The 18,546-nt window shown below is 48.9% G+C and overlaps 1 protein-coding gene across 1 annotated transcript in view; it reads left to right on the forward strand.

Moving 5' to 3' along the window:
• LOC140426812 (semaphorin-4B-like) overlaps nucleotides 1-18,546 on the forward strand; it is an 86,928-nt gene that overhangs the window by 59,743 nt on the left and 8,639 nt on the right. Inside the window, exons 9-12 of the mRNA XM_072512017.1 lie at nucleotides 3,596-3,737; nucleotides 8,474-8,693; nucleotides 13,044-13,153; nucleotides 16,241-16,404. Coding sequence (XP_072368118.1) covers nucleotides 3,596-3,737; nucleotides 8,474-8,693; nucleotides 13,044-13,153; nucleotides 16,241-16,404 — 636 coding nt within the window. The remainder of the gene's footprint in view (nucleotides 1-3,595; nucleotides 3,738-8,473; nucleotides 8,694-13,043; nucleotides 13,154-16,240; nucleotides 16,405-18,546) is intronic.

Raw genomic sequence — 18,546 nt, forward strand, 5'->3', positions numbered from 1 at the left:
GGGCTCTATCAATCTGAGCCCCAGGGGCTGGAATGGGGAAATTTTTGGATGAGTTGGTGTTTCTGAAGGTGGAGAATGGGAAAAGACAGGATTGAAGGTGTTTAGGGGTTGCAGGAGATAATGGAGTGTGTGGGGTTGATGCAATTAGGGAAGACACCGTAGCCGGATGGCTTGCCGGTCGCATTTTCTAAACAGTTTTTGGCAGAGTTGACACCCCATTTCCTGGATACGTATAAGAGTCATTGGTGAAGGGAGAGTTGCCGGCCACACTTGTACAAGCTTCTATTTCATTGATTCCAAAGAAGGATAAAGACCCGAGTGTGGGTCTCACAAGCCCATCTCCCTACTGAATACAGATGTGAAGGTTTTAGGATGCAGTTGAAAGGGTGTCTACCGGAGGTGGTCTCGGAGGACCAGATGGTGTTCATTAAGGGGCAGCAGTTGTCAAGTAATATCAAGAGGCTGTTGAATGTAGCAATGACCCCGTCACAATGTAGAATGCTGGAGGTTATCACATCAATGGATGTGGAGAAGGCCTTTGACTGGGTAGAATGGCGATATCTGTTCAAGATCCTGATGAGGTTTGGTCTGGACCGCCATTTGTTTCATGGGTGCAATTGTTATATGCATCCCCCACGGTGAGTGTGAGGACGAACATGATGAATTTGGGATATTTTAGGGTATATAGGGGAACGAGGCAGGGATGCCTACTGCCTCCGTTGTAATTCGCATTCGTCATTCAGCCCTTGGCGATTGCACTGCAGGCTTCAAGAGAGTGGAAGGGCATTGTGAGGGAAGGTCGGGAGCATAGGGGGTGGGATTCTCCGCTAATGCAGTGAAGTGTTGACGCCGTCGTAAACGCCGGAGTGTTTTATGATGGCGTCATCTGGCCACTAGGAGCAGCGATTCTGCGCAGCACAGGGGACAGCACTGGAGCGCTTCACGCAGCTCCAGCTGCTGATACGGGCGCCAGCACGGGCGGCGCCGGTCTGCGCATGTGCGCCACGGCCGGTGCGGGTCCGTGCATGCACGTGGGTTGCCGTCTCCATGCTGGCCCCCAGGCAACATGGCGGCGCCCTACAGGGGCCCGGCGCGGAGGAACATAGGCCCCTCCGGAATTAGCCCGCCCGCCGATCGGTTGTCCCCAATCACGTGCCTGGCCAGCGTGGAGGTTCACTCCCCCCCCCCCCCACCAGGACGGCCCCCGCAGCCAGAATGCCGGGGTCCCACCGGGTAGGATCACACGTGAATGACGCTGGCGGGACTCGGCCAAACTCGACGGTCATTCGGCCCGTCGAGCACGGAGAATCGCCGGGGGTCCGCGCTGAACGGCCCCCAACCGGCGGCGCGGCGACCGCATCGGCGACATTGACCGGAGAATCGGCTGCCCGGCGTCAGAGCAGTGCGCGAGATTCGCGCCTCCCCAGTGCGATTCTCCGACCCGCCGCAGGATCAGAGAATCCCGCCCAGGGTGTTTTTATATGTGGATGTTTTGTTGTTGTACGTTTCAAATCCACTGGATGGGGAAAATAATGGATCTGCTGGGGAAATTCGGTGCATTTTCTGTGTCAAACTGAACGTGGCGAAAAGTGAATTATTTCTGGTGAATACCTCGGGGAAGAGTGCGGATTTAGGAGCCTTGCCATTTAAGGTGGCCGACAAGTGTTCAGTATTTGGGTATTCGGGTGGCCCATGATTGAGCCCCAATGCATAAATGGAACTAGCCAGCCTGACAGAGGGGGTCAAAGGGGATTTGAACAGGAGGGATGCCCGACCGCTATTTCTGGCGGTAAGAATACAAACCGTGAAAATGAATGTGTTGACGAGGTTTTTTAATTTTTCAGTTCCTACCCATATTCCTTCCTAAGGCGTTTTTCCGGACGGTGGATAAGTTGATTTCGGAATTTTTTTCGGCAGGCAAGACGCCTGGGATTCGGAGTACCTTTTTGCACAGAGGGTGGCGGGGGAGGGGGGTGGTGGATTGGCACTCCCAAACCTGTTGTAGTATTATTGGGAGGGAAATGTGGAGACAGTGAGACGATAGTGGGGAGAGGTGGAGTCAGAATGAGAGCAGGTGGAGGAGGCCTCGTGTGGGAACAAGCTTGAGGGTCGTGGCGATGGCCCCGTTCCTGTTCCCGTTTTCTCCGGTTAGTCTCGCTAACGGTCCCGTCGTTGTATCATCTCCCAGAATTTGGAACGGGTTGAGGTGGCACTTTAATATAGGAAGTTTTTTGGTAGTGGCCCCAATATGTGGGAACCACAGGTTTATCCTAGGAGGGAACGATGCAATATATGGGAGTTGGTACAGGAAAGGGATAGAGTGGGTTAGGGATTTCTTCGTAGAGAGGAGAACTAGGGCTAGAGGAATTGCAGGAGAAGTTCGAATTGCCAGAGGGGAGTTAATTTAGATATTTTCTGGACTGGGATTTTGCACCTAAGCAACAACCTTTGTTCCCTGAGCTGCCAAAACACACGCTGTTAGTTGCTGGGGAAAGGCGGATTGGGGTTATTTACCAGTGGTTGGTGGAGATGAAAAAAGTGCCAGTGGAGAGGATAAAGCGGAAATGGGAGGAGGAACTGGGGTTGAGCTGGGGTGGGGGGCCTGGAGTGAAATAATGCACCGAATCAATTCAACCTCGTCCTGTGCTAGGATGGGCCTTATACAGTTCAAGGTGGTGCATAGGGCTCCTGTGATTCGGGCCCGTATGAGTGAGTTTTACCAAGAGGTGGAGGATGTATGTGAGAGATGTGGGAGGGGGCCGGCGAACCACGGTTATATGTTCTGGGGGTGCACAAAGTTGGGTGGGTTCTGGGCTGCAGTTTTCAAGACCCTGTCAGAGATAGTGAGGGTGAGGAAGTTGCCATGCTCTTTGGTGATGATTTTGGGGGTTTTGAATTTTCCGGAGCTGCTGGGGGCAGGGGGCTGATGTCGTGGCCTTCGCCTTTCTGATTGCCCTGTGATGAATCTTACTGCGTTGGAGGTCAGCAGCATCGCCGGGGGTCTCGGCGTGGTTGGGGGATTTGTATGAATTCTTAAGACTGGAGAAGATTAAGTTTGTTCTTAGGGGGTCGGAAGAGGGGTTTAATGCATGGTGGAGGCTTTTTCTGTCCTTATCTGTTTGTCGGCAGCAGGTGGGGGGGGGGGATTAGTGGGTGGGAGGAGGGATGTTGGGGTAGTCTAGGGAAGAAAAAGGGGGAAAATTGACAAACTGAATCATGTTTATATAGAGCTGTTGCATGTGTATGTTATTGATTATGTAAGGAATAATATTTTTTTTTTTTTAAACTGCGAGAGATCAGGTGCAGCCTGTAGAGGTGAAAAAAGGCCAAAGAGCGGATGATATCTGCTTATAGAGTGTGTGTATATATATATATGCATCAATAACATGAGACATATTAACATGTGTTTATATAATTTCAAATGAACGTGTTTATATATTAAAAACACAGTGCCAAAGGCCGATCTACAAAGTAGCTGGTCTGATAGAGAGGGAGATGATGATGTGAGTGTAGGCAGACAGATAAAGTAGAATATTTAATTTGACTCTCCTCATTCATGGCTTCTTTGTAACTTTTAACTTCATTGCTACGTTAGGAGTGAATCTATGTCTGCGGTGTGTGCGTACAGCATCAGAAGCATCCGTGAAGCCCTGGATGGACCGTATGAAGAATACAATTCCGACTGTTCTTCTTGGATTCAGTATAAAGGTCAAGTCCCATCGCCAAGACCTGGTGCTGTAAGAACACAAATGCATTTGATAAATGAATAAGCACAGACTGCTGGGCTGTCCTGATGGACCAGCTAGTGAACAACCAAGAAAGATCGTTAGGCTACAACTAACATTCCTCTGGGTTAGGGAGGGGGCAGGAGGCCCAGGATCTCAGCTCCTGGTAATAATCCATTGAGTTCTGCTAGAAAGGCAAAATATGCGAGGATAGGATCAAGCATGTCTGTGATTCCCCTCCTGGATTGAATAACCTGCTGACTTTTCCTGTCTAAGCTTATGGCTGAAGGGTGGTTCATAAGGGTGAGTCAAATGATGAAACTATGGAACTGAATGCCAATAAGGAGCCAATGTATTCTAGAGATAGAGGATATAAGTGATGGTGAAAGTTGGATGGGATGCAATAATTTAAAAAGTCACTCACACAGCAAGTACATGCAAACATACAAAATAGGATCAGAAGTAGACCACTCGGCCCCTCGAGCCTGCTCCATCATTCAATAAGATCTTGGCTCACCAGTTTGTGCTTCGAGTTGCACATTCCATTCTACCCCTGATAACTGTTGATTCCTTTGCCGACAAGATCCTATCCACCTCTACCTTAAAAATATCCAGAGACCCCGCTTCCACTGCCTTCTGAGGCAGAGAGTTCCAAAGTCGCACAACCCTCTGAGAAAAATAAAAATCTCCTCATCTCTGTCCTATAAGGGCAACCCCTAATTTTAAAACCGTGCTCCCTTGTTCTGGACTCAGCTACAAGAGGAAACATTCTTTCCACATTCACTCACAGACCATTCAGGATCTTGCATACTTCAATCGGGTCACCCCTCATTCTTCTAAACCCCAGTGGAAACGATACCAGCCTGTCCAACCTTTCTTCATAAGACAACCTGCTCATTCAGAGGAGAATATGTAGAGCACAAAAACAGGCCATTCAGCCTATTTGATCCATGCCAGCTCTCTGCAAGAGCAATTCAACCAGACCCATTTCCTTTCTCGTAATTTTGCAAATATTTTATCTTCAGATACTTTTCCAATTCCCTGTTGAAAACCATGATTGAATCTGCCTCCACCACACTCTCAGGTAGTGCATTCCAGATCAAAACAATTGGTTAAAATCATTTTTTCCCTCATTTCTCTCTTGGCTCTTTTGCCAATCACCTGAAAGGTTATGTCTTCTGGTTCTTGATCCCACCACTAATCATAGAATTTACAGTGCAGAAGGAGGCCATTCGGCCCATCAAGTCTGCACTGGCCCTTGGAAAGAGCACGCTACCTAAGCCCACACTTCCACCCCATTCCCTATACCTCCACCCTATCACCGTAACCCCGCCTAACCCAACCCTTTTGGACACTAAGGGCAATTTATCATGGCCAATCCACCTAACCTGCACATCTTTGGACTGTGGGAGGAAACCAGAGCACCCGGAGGAAACCCACGCAGCCACGGGGAGAACGTGCAGACTCCGCACAGACAGTGACCCAAGCCGGAAACCTAACCTGGGACCCTGGAGCTATGAAGCAACTGTGCTACCCACTGTGCTACCGTGCTGCCCTAATGGGAACAGTTTCTCTCTTTCTTGACCCCTTATAATTTTGAATGCATCCATCAAACCTCTTCTCAACTTGTTCTTCTTGGAGAAGACAAACCCACCTTTTCCAATCCATCAGCGTAACTAAAGTCTCTCATACCTGGAGCCGTTCACATAAATCTTTTCTGCAATCTCTCTGAAGCCATCTCAGCCTCGCCAAAGTTCCTTTGGCCTCTACTGTTTCTAGCTTTTCACCTTTTACAAAGGAAAGTTTCATCCTTTTTCGGTGCAAGATGGATAACATCACATTTGCCCACATCGAAATCTATTTGCCATGGATTTTTCATATTCACTTAATCCATTAATGTATTTTTGTAATTTTATGCTCCCATCTACACTGTTAACAATGCCACCAGTCTTTTTGGCACCGCAAACTTGGATACGTGGCTTTTTATCCCATCATCGGTGTCAGTGAATACGGTGTATAGTTAAAGCCCAATATTGATTCTTGAGGGGCACCATGAGGCAAATCCTGTAAATTAGAGAACCAACCCATTATCCCTGCTTTCTGTCTCCTGCTCATCCAATTTGCAAACCAATTCAATTGTTTGCCCACAATTTGGGCAGCACAGTGGTACAGTGGTCAGCACTGCTGTCTCACGACGCCGAGGCCCCAGGTTCAATCCCGGCTCTGGGTCACTGTCCATGTGGAGTTTGAACATTCTCCCAGTATTTGCGTGGGTTTCACCCCCACAACCCAAAGATGTGCAGGGCAGGTGGATTGGCCACGCTAAATTGCCCCTTAATAGGAAAAAATGAATTGGGTACTCTAAATTTATAAAGAATTTTTTTTTTAATGATTTGCCTATAATTCCATGACCTTCAAGTTTAGCTCCCAGTCTCTTATGAAGAACTTTAACAAATGCTTTCTGGGCGTTCATACAATTACCATCCATTGATATTCCCCTATCCCATGCTTTAGTCACCTCTACAAAGCTCCTCTGCGGGATTCTCCGTCGACGGGATCCTCCGCTTCGCCAGCAGAGCACCCACGCCCGCGGGTTTCCCCGTGGGGGTGGACACAATGGGAAACCCCACTGGCCAGCTGCAGGAACCAGAGAATCCTGCTACCGGTGGGAGCGCGCTGTGCTGGAAAACGGGGTTGGCGGGTCAGAGAATCCTGCCCCATATTGGTGATGCATGACCCATCCTTTACAACTCGATGTTGACCTTTTCTGATCCTTAATTATCAATCTAATAATCTCCCAAACTTCGAACCAGCTGATCTGAAATTCCCTGGATTCCTTCTGAAATAGTGGGGTAACATGTTTAGGTTTACAATCTCAGGGAACAATTCCTGAATTGAGAGCACTTTGGAAGATTAGGGCCAGCATATTCTCAATTTTTTTAATGTAGTGCATGGCCAATTTGTCTAAGTGCATCGGTCAGTTCAGTTTTTTTGCGTGGCTCTCCACACTGACTGACTTGTGTGCAGCCTTAGCACAGCAATAGGGTTTCTGCACAGCTGCGTGCTTGTGCAACTTCGAAGCATCATTAGTTAGGACACCTGCAACCTTCTCACCTTCCTTTAAAACTCTGGGCTGGAACCATTTAGTTCTGTTAACTTGTCACTCTTTAGTGGCATTATTTTGTTAATTACTGCTGTTTTGCTTACATTAATTTTGGTAAGTCCCTATCCCTGATTTAACCTAGGTTTCTTTGGGATATCTGGCACACTATCCTCCTCCATAGAGACAAACAAATTCTCGCATGAGTAGAAATGCACTCAGACATATAAAGAAGCAAGCAACAATATCATATGGATTACAGCTATGCTCAGAAAGGAAATAATTTGTAAGCTCATACATTTAGGCACAAATATAACCTAACAGGCATTTAGATCCATGTCAGTAAACATGAGCACAGAATCATTCATAGAATCATAGAATTTACAGTGCAGAAGGAGGCCATTCGGCCCATCGAGTCTGCACCAGCTCTTGGAAAGAGCACCCTCCCCAAGCCCACACCTCCACCCTATCCCCATAACCCAGTAACTCCACCTAACACTAAGGGCAATTTTGGACACTAAGGGCAATTTAGCATGGCCAATCCACCTAACCCGCATATCTTTGGACTGTGGGAGGAAACCAGAGCACCCGGAGGAAACCCACGCACACACCGGGAGAACGTGCAAACTCCGCACAGACAGTGGCCCAGCCGAGAATCGAACACGGGACCCTGGAGCTGTGAAGCAATTGTGCTAACCACTATGCTACCGTGCTGCCCAAATGGCTAAGTATACACCTATTTGTGTATGGATTATGTGGGACATTCAGGTACACAAAAGAGGTCCAAAAACATACTCATGTATGTATTTCCACAATGGCATAGCCAGTCTGAGAATACATCTTAAACACCTTGGGCGCGATTCTCCACTCACACGCCGGTTGGGAGAATCGCCTGGGCCTCCAAAATTTCCAGGGACGCCAGTCCGACGCCCTCCCGCGATTCTCCCAAGCGGCGGGAACGGCCAGTTCGAGTTTCGCGGGCTGCAGGCCGGAGAATCGCCGGAGACACCCAAAATGGCGATTCTTCGGCACCCCCGCTATTCTGAGGCCCGGATGGGCCGAGCGGCCAGGCCAAAACGGCGGGTTCCCCCCCGGCGCCGTCCACACCTGGTCGCTGCAGTCGTGGGCGGTGCGTGAACGCTGGGGGGGCCGGCCTGTGGGGGGGCGAGGGGGGATCCTGCACCGGGCTTCACCTGGAATGTGGGGTGGCCCGCGATCGGTGCCCACCGACCATCGGGTCGTCCTCTCTGAAGGAGGACCTCCTTCCTTCCGCGGCCCCGCAAGATCCGTCCCCCATCTTCTTGCGGGGCGGATTTAGACAGGCCGACAACCACGCATGCGCGGCTGACGCCCGCTATGCGGCGCCGACTGCGTCATCTATGCGGCGCCGCTTTTACGCGAGCGAAAAGGCCTGGCGCGTGTAGATGACGCGGCCCCGATCTTGGCCCATTGTCAGGGCCTGAATCGGTCGGGACCGGGGCCATTCCGCGCCGTCGTGAACCTCGACGGCGTTCACGACGGCGCGGCCTCTTCGGCGTGGGAGTGGAGAATCCCGCCCACACAGTCTACAAAGCCTTCGGCTATTAGGACCAAGCAGAAGAAAGGGCAGAAATACAACATTGAACACCAGTGTTTTTCCTTGTTACAGTGTATTGCTAACTGGCATAAGAACAATTCAATTGACAACTCACTGCTTTTACCCGATGCTGTGCTGAGCTTTAGCCGAAGCCACCCTCTTGTGCACCAAGTTGTCCACCCAATCAACGATCAACCAGGGCTGGTGACCAGAAATGCACAGTATTCACAGATCGTCGCATTACAAGTGAACTCTTTGGATGGAACTTATGACGTTCTCTTCCTCGGAACAAGTGAGTCCATCCAGCTCTCCTTTGAGTCGGATTTCCTGGTGACAGTTCCATGTACCAGTTGGGGAAATGGCCAGTGCATATTAGGATTTTCAGTCAATGAGTACAGCGAGCTGGCAACCAAAGAGGGTTGAGAATACAAGTTGGTGCAAGATTCTGTGGTGCCCGAGCATATTCTGCTGTCCCTTCTTGTGTCATCCCGTGAGAACATCACCCCGAACTTGCACTGTGAATTTCCTCTGAATCAGGACCGTTTATACCATAGGTATACCATACATACCAGGGTGGCATGATGGCACAGTAGTTAGCACTGCTGCCTCACAACACCAGGGACCCAAGTTCAATTCCGACCTTGGGTCACTGTGTGGTGTTTGTATGATCTTGCTGTGTCTGCGTGGGTTTACACTGGGTGCTCCGGTTTCCTGCCACATTCCAAAGATGTGCAGATTAGGTGGATTGGCTGTGCTAAATTGCCCCTTACTGTCTAGGGATCTGCAGGTTAGGTTATGGGGTTACGGGGATAGAGGGGACTGGGTATGGGTAGAGTGCTCAATCGAAGGGTCAGTGTAGATTCATTGGGCTGAATGGCCTCCTTCTGCACTGTAGGGATTCTATGATCCATTGGACTAGGTATAAACAACACTACGAAAATTGTTGGCACATTCACTGTAAAAGCCTTTTAAAATTTATTTTATTTATTTATTTTTTAATTTAAAGTACCCAAATATTTCTTTTTCCAATTAAGGGGCAATTTAGCAAGGCCAAACCACCTACCCTGCATATCTTTTGGATTGGGAGGGTGAGACCCATGCAGACATGGGGAGAATGTGCAAACTGCGCACGGACAGTGACCTGGGGTTGGGATTGAACCCGGGACCTCGGTGCCATGAGGCAGCAGTGCGCCACCGTGCCGCCCTGACGATAAAAGCCTTTTTGAAATTCAATATGTATCTGTTTGGTAAATAGCTTCCAGCTCTCTGAAATATATAATAACCCAGCGAACTGGTAGTTTTGAACCAGCCGATTAGTGAGAATTCCATGCTTTGTCGTTGTCACTGGCATCTTGCACATACCAATTATCTCACCTGAACTCCCAGGTAAGCACCAGGGTTGCCCAGGTCTCATCTACAGATGATCCAACCAGCCTGCAAACCAAACAGACAGCTGGAGCTCTAATTCTAACCAGCCACAGTTCTGTGGTTCCAGCCACCATGGCAAAGCTCTATTCCCCTGTATATGCCCTCAATCCACAGTTGCCCAGCACTAGCTGGAAAACATGTTCCTAAGGAAGATTTTTTAAAAAAGGATCATCACCCTCTGAGAGTCGGAGGGTAAATGGTGCAGCGCTGAATTACCAGAGAAGATCGATCGCCGGTCTCTGCTGAGGCAGATGATCTCAGTTTGGAAAGGGGTTCAGCATTTTGGGGTTGGGAGATGGAAGGGGGGCATGGGGGAGTGGGGGTGGGGGGTGGGGGTGGGTGCTGCTAATTTGGAATGCCTAGGAGTGAAAGGATTAAGTAAGGGGATTTTTATTTTTATTCATTCATGCGATGTCAGGGTCACTGACTAGGCTGGCGTTTATTGGCCATCCCTAATTGCCCTTGAGAAGGTGGTGGTGATCTGCCTTCTTGAACCGCTACAGTCCATATGATGTAGTTCCACCCCAGTGCTGTTAGGGTGGGAGTTCCAGGATTTTGACCCAGCGACTGTGAAATAATGGCGATATATTTCCAAGTCAGGATGGTGAACGACGAGGAGTAAAGATTTCAGGTGGTGGTGCCCCCGTAATTCTGCTGCTGTTATCTTTCTAGATGGTAGAGGTTGTGGGTTTAGACGGTGCTGTCTAAGGAGCCCTGGTGAGTTCCAGCAGTACATCTGGAACACCATAGAGAAGGTCTGCACCACATTTTGGGATCTGTCACCTGGCTTTGGTAAATTGGTATATTCAGGTGTACTGAGAAACTTGGTTATGCTTAAAAAGGGGGAAGAAAATGAAATTTTATGAAAGCACCCAAAATAAATTACTGAATATTTGCAAAACGTAAACCTAGTAGAACTGACAGATGATGCAAATCTGAAAAAACATTAATGTTTCAGGCATGGATCTTTTGTTAAGAATGGATGAAAAAATTGACATATAACATTTCATAAGGGTACAGTAAAAAGACTAGCGATGTCTCTTCTTGGAAAGAATAGCGAAATCTCTTCTTGGAAAGACAAGTGATGTATCTTCTTGGAAAGACCAACGTTGTCTCTTCTTGGAAAGACCAGCATTGTCTCTTCTCGGAAAGATCAACGTTGTCTCTTCTCGGAAAGATCAGCGTTGTCTCTTCTCGGAATGACCAGCATTGTCTTTCTTGGAAAGACTAGCGATATCTCTTCATGGAAATAACAGCGTTGCCTCTTCTCGGAATGATCATCATTGTCTCTTCTTGGAAAGACCAGCGTTGTCTCTTCTCGGAAAGACCAGCGCTGTCTCTTCATGGAAAGACTAGCGATGTCTCTTCTTGGAAAGACAAGTGATGTCTCTTCTCGGTAAGACCAGCGTTGTCTCTTCTCAGAAAGACCAACGTTGTCTCTTCTCAGAAAGACCAACGTTGTCTCTTCTCGGAAGGAACAGCGTTGTCTCTTCTTGGAAAGACCAGCATTGTCTCTTCTTGGAAAGACCAGCGTTGTCTCTTCTTGGAAAGACTAGCGATGTCTCTTCTTGGAAAGACCAGCGTTGTCTCTTCTTGGAAAGACCAGCGTTGTCTCTTCTTGGAAAGACTAGCGATGTCTCTTCTTGGAAAGACCAGCGTTGTCTCTTCTTGGAAAGACCAGCGTTGTCTATTCTTTGAAAGACTAGCGATGTCTCTTCTTGGAAAGATCAGCGTTGTCTCTTCTCGGAAGGAACAGCGTTGTCTCTTCTTGGAAAGACCAGCGTTGTCTCTTCTCGGAAGGAACAGCGTTGTCTCTTCTTGGAAAGACTAGCGATGTCTCTTCTTGGAAAGACTAGCGATGTCTCTTCTTGGAAAGACCAGCATTGTCTCTTCTTGGAAAGACCAGCATTGTCTCTTCTTGGAAAGACTAGCGATGTCTCTTCTTGGAAAGACTAGCGATGTCTCTTCTTGGAAAGACCAACGTTGTCTCTTCTTGGAAAGACAAGTGATGTCTCTTCTCGGTAAGACCAACGTTGTCTCTTCTCGGTAAGACCAACGTTGTCTCTTCTTGGAAAGACCAGCGTTGTCTCTTCTAAGAAAGACCAGCATTGTCTCTTCTCGGGAACGCCCGCTGGACCACATACTAATCCGGCAGTGGTGAAGTTACCTGCAGTGCAGCCTCTGCTTTCAGCAGCACCAGTGGGTAGACAATTTAAGAGGCTCAGTTGGCAGCAGGGCAGGTAGGTTGACCATGGGCCTTGCTGCCCAGAAGTTAATTCAGGTGGGGGGTGGGGTAGGGAGGTGGTGGCAGGAGTTTGGTACTATGCCATCAACCCGTCTAAGTACATGCCCTTCTTGCCTCCAAGCTAGCCAGCAGCAAGAGCACAAGATTACACCCAATGTTTGTGTTTTCCTTTCAATAAACTAATGTATAATCCTTTAATCACTGGAGCCCTGCTCAACTGGCCTTTGAACATCCTGTAATCAGTGTGCTTTTCCCCCTCACCCGCCGATTAAAATAGTTATGTCTACAGGTGACAAAAGCATGGATGATGGTTTCAGCAATAGATGGGCTGAGATAGGTGGCTAGGTTGGCCACGTTACTGAGTTAGAAGTAGAATGTCTTTGTGCTTTTTCAGAAGCTTTGTTCTGGGTTGAATTGGATGGCGGGTTTGCAAATACTTCTTCAGTCTGAGATGATGAGCGGTGTAGCACTGGAATCAGTGGCAGTGATAGGGAGTTCCCGGCTGGTGCCGATGGAATTGGTCTTCTGATGTTCAGCTGGAGGAATTTCAGTTCATCCATAACCAAGATGTCAAATAAGCTGTCTGACAGCACTGAGGAATCGAAGTAGATGCAAAAAGTGATGAATGGTAGAAGAGAGTGTCATCAGCATACACCACAGAAGGTGATCCCATGTATGGACAAGGTTGTCAAGGGACAATATGCAGTTAAGAATTAAGAGGAAGCCAAGGATAGATACATGCAGGACCCCAGAATGAATTGTGCTGAAGCTGTTTCTGGAAATGCTCTTGCCATGGTCAGATAGGTCTGAGTGAGCTTAGTTCCACTGAGCTGGACATTGAAAGAGAGGCTTTGGAGAAAGACTGTTTCAGGTTGAGTAGTATTGCTCCAGTGCTGATATGATATTTTCACAACTCTCTGGCTTTGTTCTATAGTTAGGCATAAACCACCCCCTCTTTATCATTGGCAGGTGACGGACGTTTGCACAAAGCTGTATTGGTTGGTTCCAGCAGTCACATCATTGAGGAGAAGAAATTATTCAAAGATTCTCAGCCCATTCAGAACCTTCAACACCATCAGGTATGAAAATCACCATGAGTCTCAGTTTCAGAAGGTGCAAGAAGGAAACCCGTTTATTGCATAGAATGAACAGTGAACAAATAGGCCATTCAGCCCAACTAGTGCTTCCTGACATTTATGCTCCACTACATCTCCTCCCATTCCTCCCATATCAGCATAAGAAATACACCTATACTAACCTCCTCAAGCACCCCCTCTGATAACGGGTTTTCATCATTTTAAAGACCTATTTGATCTGCCCTCTATAATGATATGCATAAGCAATCATGTATATAATGATGTAAATGACCTCCGACCAGCAGATGGCAGTGTAAATCTATCACGTGGCTCTGTACCTCGAGGAGTTGGGAGTTAGTCGTGTTCATGGATAGTCATACTTGCAGTATCTCTAGGATAATTTGTCAGTGTTAGTAGTTTGTAACATATTTCTCATAGCTATCTTTACCACGCATTTATTTTATAATAAAATACTTCAGCTAGTCAAGAACTAGACGTTCTGTGCATCATTCTTACAGCCAAGCACCAGAACATAACATCCTCAACCTTCTCTTTTCGAGAGAGCAGAGACCCAGCCTGTTCACCCTTTCTTGAGAGGTATAACCTCGCGGTTCTGGTGTCATCTTTGTTCATCTTTTTTGCACAGTCTTCAGTGCCTCTATATCCCTTCTGTCAAATGATGATCAGAATTACATGGTGCACAATGTGTGGTCTAACCAAGATTCAGTGCAGGTTTAGCATAACTTCCCCACTTTTCATTTCTGTGCCTCTAGGAATAAACTTTTGTGTTTGGTTTAATTTTTAATGTCCTTGTTAACATGTGTTGCAACTTTTTAGTGATTGGTGTATTGTGCTCCAGATCCCTTTGATTCTTTACCGCACTTCAATTCTAATTTTCCAAGTAGTGTGTGGCCTCCTTATTTTTCTTTTAAAGAAGTTATACCTCACACAACATGATCAAAATAATTCCCCAATGATATGTCCATTCTTCAAGTTTATTCATGCCTTCTTGTAATTTGTTGCAGTCCTTCCCCGTGTTCATTATCCTCCCTAATTTGGTGTTGCCTTAAATTGAGTGAAGTCCTGGAGTGGGACTTAAATCGTCCCAAGTCTTCTGGCTCATTGTTCAAAGAAAATTAAATAACCGCAGACTCCTTTAATCCCCAATTATTTTTCACTTTCATATCATAAGAAGAGTTTTACATGACTCTTGCTCTTACTTTCCTTCCCTTCCTGTGATGAAAGACCCAACCTTTGCTCAGTATTCTTCCTTGAACTGAAGATTAAAATGTATCCATTATATGTTCACCACTTGCTGCTGTAAAAGCGTTCATGAAGAATGCGGCTGTTCTGATGCAATTGGCTCATGTAGAGATCAACTGCATTCAAACACACAAGAGAAGATTTTCAATCATTCTGAAGGGTAAACCTTTTCAGTTGCTGAAAAGTCTGAACTTCTGCTGTAATTACTGGAAATTTTCATGTACCTTTATATTCAAATTTTCCTGTCACTGCAAAAAAATTGGAAACACAGGGGTGAATTCTCCACCGACGGGATTCTCTGTTCCGCCAGCAGCACCTCCCGCCATGGGTTTGCCGGCGGCGTGGGGTGGCCACAATGGGCAATCCCATTGGCTGGCTGCCGGATTGGAGGATCCCGCTGACGGCGCGCCGCCTAGGAACATGCGGCTGGGGAGGTGGAGAACTTACCCCATTGCCGTTTCCAAATTACCTGCGGATTTATAGATCTTTTGATAATAAGGCTGTAGTCCTCACTGGGATGAGTTCAATTTTTGTTCAGTCCTGTTTAGCTGCCTTCACCCTCAGGCCAAAGTAGGTTAAGGCAGCACCTCCTAAACTCATGTTGCCTGCCACCTGGAAGGACAAGGGAACAACATTACCTCTGGGTTCTTATCCAAGTCACAAACCATCCCTGCTTGAGCATATGCCACCGTTACTTCATTGTCACTGGGTCAAAATCCTGCAGCTTCCATCTTAGCAGCACTGCAGCAGTGCCTTCACCATGTGCACTACAGTGGTTCAAGAGAAGGACCACTACCAGCTTCCAAATGGAAATTAGGAACATGCAAGTAAATGCTGCCTTGCTGGTGGTACCTATATTCCAAGGACACATTTCAAAATCCATCAGGAACACTATAAAGGGCTGGGAGGGGAAGGAAGGAAAGTACCTATTCAGGATTTCTGCTGCTCATTACTGCCAAGTGGACATAGCTTGAGGGCAGGTGCACATTTGGCTGGGATGCTACTCTGTGGGTGAAAAGGCCACTGAAACTCATGGACCACGTTCACATGATAAGAACAGTCATTTGGACTGCCTGCGGAATTGGACCAGTTAGGGAGCCGCCATCAGGACAAACAGGGTAAGAACTGCAAGTAAAAGATCAGGGGTGGGATTCTCCGACCTCCTGCCGGGCCGGAGAATCGCAGGAGGGCAGCGTGAATCCCGCCCCGGCGCTGGCTGCCGAATTCTCCGGCGCCGGGTTTTCGGCGGGGGCCGGAATCGCGCTGCGCCAGTCGGGGGACGCTGGCAGCGGCCCGCCCGTTTTCGGCCAGTCCCGCCGGCATAAATCAAACCAGGTCCTTACCGGCGGGACCTGGCTCTATGGGCGTCCTGCGGAGTCCTCAGTGGGGGGGGGGGCATGGAAGAATCTCGCCCCAGAGGAGGCCCCCATGGTGGCCTGGCCCGTGATTGGGGCCCACCGATCCGCAGGCGGGCCTGTGCCGTGGGGACATTCTTTCCCTCCGCGCCAGCCACTGTAACGGTCCACTGTGGCTGGTGCGGAGAAGAACCCCCCCTGCGCATGCACTGGAATGACACCAGTACACGCTGGCTCTCCCGCGCATGCGCCAACTCGCGCCGGCTGACGGAGGCCCTTCGCCGCAGTTGGCGTGGCGCCATTCCGCTCCTTCCGGGCATCCCACGTCGGAGTGGTTCACGCCACTCCTCGGCGCTAGTACAGCCTGCCCCGCCGGATAGCGGAGAATCCCGCTCCAGATGTCACTGTAACGTTATAAATTACATGTTGACTTTAAAACAGCTGTCTTGTGTTATTTTTATCCCTCCTCCAGGGGTTTCTGTACGTTGGCTCTCCCACTGAAGTTACTCAAGTTGTGACGGCAGATTGTGAACAGTACAAGACCTGTTACGACTGTATCTTTGCCCGGGATCCCCACTGTAGCTGGAGTAAGCTCACATCTCGATGCAAATTAAATGGAAAACATTCTTCAAACAGGTAAGGAGAGAGCACCAAGCAATCATGCACTCTCACCCAGGGATGAAGAGAAAAGAATGTACGGCATGAAAATGAACCACGAGGGAGTCAATAAAAATTAATTGTGCCTCTGTTCAGACAAATCTAATCACCCCATATGTATGAGGCTGTGTGAAGGTTATGGTAGGGGCCAAAGAAGCCAGCTGGGCTGGCAATGCAGGAGTCTTGTCAAACGTAACGCAGGATCTTGTTCGTTTTTTTTAGCTTCGTTTCCTGTCTAGCAGCTGGCAGAATGGCCTCCATTGGGCTAGCAGGTGGGATGGCAAACTAACAGCAGGAGGCTGAATCAATGAGGTCAATGGGATGGCCTGAAGACAGGCCAGTGATCAGGTGGGCCTGGGCAGATGCCTGCAATTGGAGAGCTGACAGGAGCTAGAGGGTGCCCTTTATCTGCGAACTGGCCTTTGATTGGTGACTGTGGGAGGTTGAAAACTGGGGAGTTGGGAGAGGCAGACAGCGATCTGGGGAGTGGCCGGAGATCACGAATTCTGGTGGGAGGCAAAATAATTGGCTGGGCAGAGGACTTTAAGCGGGGAGCTGGTTTGAGATTGGTGATTAGGAATGTTGCTAAGAGGCCAATGAAATGAAGAATCGTGGTGGCTGTTGGTCATAGCTGGGGAAGGCCTAAGAATTCCTTGAGGGACCTGACTCCTGTTCTCCTGTCCTACAAGAAGTGCTGAAAGTGGCACTCCGGTTGTGAAGATTGCGCTGCATCTCCCTGTCATCGCCGAGTTTCCTGTACCTTAGGGAGCCTGTACAGAATAAATATATTTTAAATCAGGCTCCTATCTACACAAGAAAAACCAGGTAGAATATGAGCAATTTCTTTTTGCACAATGCCACGATATATTTTGAAAAGCCTTTCCTGGAAGAGTGGTGGAAGCAGCTTCAGTAGCAACTTTCAAAAAAGGAACTGGATATATACTTAAAAAGGAAATAATTCCAGAGGTATTGGGAAACAACATCACACTTAAACTATTTGGTAGCTCTTTCAATCTATTGAGGTCATTAAGTGGACAATCAATAACCACTTTCAGGCCTCATGTTACCACCACTAGTATCAAAGGTAAGTAATGGCAGGAGGGGTTTTGCAGGGTAGAGGTTGCAGGTATTGGACGGGGGGTGTAAGGGGTCAGCAGCAAGGGCAGAGGGTGCCTCTCAGAAAGCAACCCCCTCCCCCATCGCCCCATCCCCCCAACTCACTTCTCAATGCTGGACTCCTCAATCAGGCATTGAATACCTTTGAAGGAGAGATTCCAACTCCTCCAACATCTCCCCCCACCTGAAAGACCCACCCACAACTGCGTTAATACTAGCGGTACTAGCGATGGCACAATGAGGCCCGTAAGTGCTAATTGATTGTCGACTTAATGGCCTCAATAGATAGTAGCGCAGGAAAATCGATCATGGGCCTTCCCACGCCAGACTTAATTGGGGCAGAGGCGGTAAGTCAATGGTTTGACCATCTACCACCCTCCCATTAATTGCCCTCCCACCTCCAAACTAGCTACTTCAGCACCCTTCTGTTTTAAAGAACATGGGCGAAATTCTCCGGTATCGGCGCGATGACCGCCGACCGGCGCCAAAAACGACGCTAATCAGTCCGGCATCGCGCCGCCCCAAAGGTGCGGAATCCTTCGCATCTTGGGGGGCCGAGCCCTAACCTTGAGGGGCTAGGCCCGCGCCGGACTGATTTCCGCCTCGCCAGCTGGCGGAAAAGGCCTTTGTTGCCCCACCAGCTGGCGCGGAAATGACATCTCCGGGCGGCGCATGCGCGGAAGCGTTAGCGGCCGCTCATGGCATCCCCGCTGTGGAGGGAGTCTCTTCTGCCTCCGCCATGGTGGAGACCGTGGCGAAGGCGGAAGGAAAAGAGTGCCCCCACGGCACAGGCCCGCCCGCGGATCGGTGGGCCCCGATCGCGGGCCAGGCCACCGTGGGGGCACCCCCCGGGACCAGATCGCCCCGCGCGCCCCCCAGGACCCCGGAGCCCGCCCGCGCCGCCTTGTCCCGCCGGTAAGAGAGGTGGTTTAATCCACGCCGGCGGGACAGGCATTCTAGCAGCGGGACTTCGGCCCATCCGGGCCGGAGAATCGCGGGGGGGGG

This window comes from Scyliorhinus torazame, chromosome 7, assembly GCF_047496885.1.
Source record: "Scyliorhinus torazame isolate Kashiwa2021f chromosome 7, sScyTor2.1, whole genome shotgun sequence".
Taxonomy (NCBI): domain Eukaryota; kingdom Metazoa; phylum Chordata; class Chondrichthyes; order Carcharhiniformes; family Scyliorhinidae; genus Scyliorhinus; species Scyliorhinus torazame.